The 4566-nt window shown below is 44.2% G+C and overlaps 1 protein-coding gene across 1 annotated transcript in view; it reads left to right on the top strand.

Annotated features, from left to right (window-relative positions):
* The window catches only part of LOC123137093 (basic leucine zipper 2), a 17138-nt gene extending 13516 nt beyond the window's left edge, over positions 1 to 3622 (top strand). The window contains exon 5 of the mRNA XM_044556677.1: positions 2907 to 3622. Within this exon, the coding sequence (XP_044412612.1) occupies positions 2907 to 3115 (209 nt within the window). The 3' untranslated portion in view covers positions 3116 to 3622. The remainder of the gene's footprint in view (positions 1 to 2906) is intronic.
* Positions 3623 to 4566: the final 944 nt, after the last annotated feature.

Below are 4566 nucleotides of genomic sequence, written 5' to 3'. Positions count from 1 at the left end.
TGTATTTATTTCCGACTGATTCTCCTCTTATCTCTAGCCTTGTATAGATTGATCTCTAGAGATATTGTAGAGTTAGTTGGCTTGTCATGCAAGACACCTCTTGTATATAATGTAACCGACTCCGATGGAATACAATTGAGTTGCATCCTATAGTCTTCTACAGAAACCACTTGCTGTATGTTTCCGAGAACTTTGTTTACTCTGAAACTTAGCTTGTTCCCGCACCCCTTCCTGAATCATAGCATAAGTGGCTGCTTGAGCAACTGTCAATGGTTGCTGTGTTTCCACATGGCCGATGAGCTCCTCTTGAGCCCCATGGTAAATTGGTTAGCCAACATCAGGCCTCCTACAGCAGGGTCATATAGCTCGATATGATACACCAACTGATCAAACAAGTGTTTATACTCCGCCACTGATGACGTCTGCTTTAACTGATGCAATTCACGGGGTTTGTCCCTGTGTACATTCATATTGAACTCTTGCAATACATCCTGGACAAATTTATCCCAATCATGCCACCCAGTGGATTGCTTGTGCGACTGATACCAGTGGAAAGCATTGTCAGTCATGTACAGGGTTGCCGCCGCCACTCAAAACCCAGCTGGAATTTGATACATCATGAAGTGTTGCAAGTATCAAGCCAGACCCTTGCATTAGCACCATCAAAACGGTGAAACTCCATTTTGGGTAACCAGGAACGCCGCCCCGCTCCCTCTCAGCCCTCTGCTAGATCCACAGTTATGGGTGTTGGGGGCACGTGAAGGACCTTATCCGGTGGTGGTACTGCTGGTGGCGGCGGAGCCACTGATGGCCCCGATGGAAAAGCAGGCGCTCGCTGGGTAGGAGTTGGCGACCCCAATGCTCGACGCACTCTGATCTGGGACCTTGATCAGCTGTGACCACGACGATTACAATTGACTCATCACTTGGCCGTGATCTTGCTGCACCTGGCCAAGCGAGAGCAACGAGAGATCCAACTTCGCTTGGATCTGCTGCACCTGCTCCTGCTGGGCTTTGGATGACAGCGCATGCTCCTCCAACCGTTGATTCATCACCATGATCTGTTCCTGAACTTGATCCAGTGCCGAGGGAGGGAGGGAGGGAGGGAGAGAGGAGGGAGGGAGCGGAGATGAGATGAGATGACCTGGGATTTGAGATCGGAGAGAGAGTGGAGCGGAGAGGAGAGGAGATGTTATGACCTGGGATTTGAGATCGCCACACGCAGCTTACACAGCTCACACTCACACGAAGATGCCTACACATATTATGTTATCCAACTCAAGACGCTGTCATGCCTACCGCAGACAATGACATGACACCACTGTTGTCCATGGCATCACTCCCCACTCCCGTGGTGTATAACCATACAAAGCCTTGAATGGACTGACTGCCATATATGCATGATCCGATGTGTTATACCAGTATTCAGCTGAAGAAAGCCATTTAGACCACTTCGGACATGAGTGCACAAAACATCGCAGATTCCAGACACTGGTTCACCCGCTCGGTCTGACCGTCTGTTTGCGGTTGATTTGCAGTGCTCATGTTGAGATCTGTACCCATTGACAAGAACAAATCGTTAACCAAGTGTAACAATCAAATTTCTATTTGGGCCCGATGTTGATGTGAAAAAGAATAAGAAACAAAGAGAACATTGTGCAAGTAGCATAGAGGGATTGTGCCGCCCTTTGAAATCTTCTGTTTATGGGGACAAAGCGAGCTAAAATTTTCCTGCAGCCTGCAAACAGTAACTTTTAATCTGTTTCTATATTTGCTCTCATTTTCTTTTTCTAATTTTCTCCTAACATGGATCGATTGTAAGCTTTGAAATGATGAACCAAATTAAACTAAATTGGGAATCACATTCAGTGCCAGGGCTATTCTTTTAATATTAAATTTATCCTGTAGCCAAAGCAAATTTGCATCGTCGATCAGTTTGTACTTGATATGGTTTCTGATTTTGATATTGGTGGCTTATCCTAACTTTTGCAACGAAGATGAAAATTGTGATCTTGTCGGTTGAAGTACTTTTTTTGACAAAGGGCGTTTTTATTATCAAGTGGGTACAAATCATAATGAGCTACACCCGGCCTGTGCATAGCTAAGATGCACACAGCCACAACACAAAAGTCTGGCAAAATAAATAAAGATGACAAGTTGGCAACAGTAAAGTCATATGAGACCAAAACTATGCCTATGTTGATGGAGAAGGTGGACCGATCCGGAGATTATGCTGCCACCCATGTTGGGTGAAAAATCTCCCTGGCCACCCGCTCCAACCGCATACACACCGCCTTGAATAGCGATTGGTACTCCGTTCGGTGCAGCGTAGACCACATACAAAGCCAGTGCATACAACGGTAAATAACCCGCATAGGAGAAGAGATTTTGCCATTAAAGACACAATCATTTCTACATAGCCAAAGCGGCCATAGTAAGGCTAACGCTCTCACCCGAACTAGCGTACTAAACGTATTTGGTATTCCATCAAGCCAATGACAATAGATATTGGCAACACTTGTCGGCGGATACAAATTGGATGCTATTTGGATGTCAGACCATGTTGAACGTGCAAACTTGCATTGAAAGAAGAGGTGTTTGATTGTCTCATCATGAGTACAAAAGCTACACTTCTTGCTTCCTTGCCAGTTGCATCGAGCAAGATTGTCTTTAGTTAGCACAACTCCTCTTCGAAGATACCACATGAAAATCTTAACTTTTGGTGTCATCTTCGATTTCCATATTAGTTTATTATTATCCACTGGAATCTCTGGGTGCGGGAGTGCACGGTACATAGTCAACTGTATACACCTCAGTTAACATCTTTGAAAGTAAGTGCTAGGGATTTTATTTTGTGATGATTCATATGCAATCTCACTTTGGAAGCTTATGATGCAATTTTGCAGGTCAAACACATTTCTTGAAGAAGGAAACCGAGAGGTTGAAGCAGATCTCTGCGCGTCACCGCAGGAGCAGGAGTGTCACTTCTTGCTTTGAGCCGGGCTCAATTGGAGCAGACCCATCAGCAATCAATTGGCAGACAGTTGACATGTCAAAGCTGAGCTTAAACGGCAGTCCTGCTCCTGTGCCCCCAAGAGGTGGCTATGGCCTGTAAAAGCAACCTGCTCTGATCCCACTGAGATGAGTCGCAGCAGTAATCCTCAGATGTGGTTAACGAATCACTAACCTGACCAACCATATAGATTCGAGGGTTTAATCCTTTAGTAGGAAGAAAAAGTAGTCAGTCCAGTTACCACCAAAAATATAAAGAGGTCGTCAGTTAAGCTTATCTTTTGTAGGATTTCTGCATTGGCTTCCGGATTTTAACACAAATCAGATGAAGCAAGCTTGAGCTTTGCTTGTCACTAGTGTTTGAGGTCCTAGAAATGGATGTTTTTCTCTGTGTTACTGCAACTGAAGCGTTCTGATCTTCCCATTAGCGTGGTGATACATGCTGGTACTGATCTTCCGGTTAGTGGTGATTTGGTCGCCATTGATGCATGTGCTATGTTAGCCCTAATGTTTTCCCTCTGGTTGCTGTCTGGAGAATGTTGTTGCTAAGTAAGCTTTTGATGACGTTGATGCAAACGTGCAGGCGACATCTTCTGTTGTGGTTGACTTCTTAGCAGCTAGGGTGTGCATTTTATACTTTACACTGACTTGAGCATTTTTTTAATAAACACATAAGGGTCCGGAAGGACAGTAACGGAAATGTTAAACAGTTTTTTGACGACGACCAAATCTGTCATTGTAGGATCGAAAGTATGTTTAGATGGGGTAATTAGACTACTTGATAAAATATTTTCTTCTTTTTTTTTTCAATTTTAGTTGTGGGCAAATTTTAGCAATTATGACAAGTCAAGCAATCAACTTACACATGCAATTCTGAGAGTATAATAGCGAAAGTAAAACATTGCATATGAATGTAAAAGAAAGAATTTGGAGAAGGCAAAGGCAACGGGGACATGAAGATTTTTGGCATGATTTTAATAGGTGATGCTATCATACATTCACGTTGATGGTGACTTCAACCCACGTAGGGTAACGGCTGCGTGAGTCCACGGAGGGCTCCACCCATGAAGGGTCCACAAAGAAGTAATCTTGTCCATCCCACGATGGCCATCACTTCACTCGGGTATATCTTCATGAAGTAGGCGACCACCTTGCCCTTACAAACTTCTTGGTTCAACACCACATCTTGTCGGAGGCTCCCGAGCGACACGTAACCAATCTAGGAGACATCACTCTTCAAAAGGTAATAGAAGATGTGTTAATGACGAACCCCTTGCTTTTGTGCTTCAAATGATAGTCTCCCCAACACTTAACTCTCTCTCACAGATTTGGCCATGATGAAAGAAGAATTTGAGTGAAAAGCAACTTGGGAAAGGCTAGAAATCAAGGTTCAAATGGTAGGAGTGGTATCTCTTGATCTCAACACATGAGTAGGTGGTTCTCTATCAGCTTGAATGGTGGAAGTGTAGGCACGTTCTGATGGCTCTCCTCTATGAGGAAGAGAGGGTGGAAGGGTATATATAGCCTTCACACAAAATCCAACCGTTACACAGT

Source organism: Triticum aestivum, chromosome 6B (genome assembly GCF_018294505.1).
Source record: "Triticum aestivum cultivar Chinese Spring chromosome 6B, IWGSC CS RefSeq v2.1, whole genome shotgun sequence".
Taxonomy (NCBI): Eukaryota; Viridiplantae; Streptophyta; class Magnoliopsida; order Poales; family Poaceae; genus Triticum; species Triticum aestivum.
The sequence above is the reverse complement of the archived record's forward strand: the minus strand, read 5'-3'. Positions and strand labels throughout refer to the sequence as shown.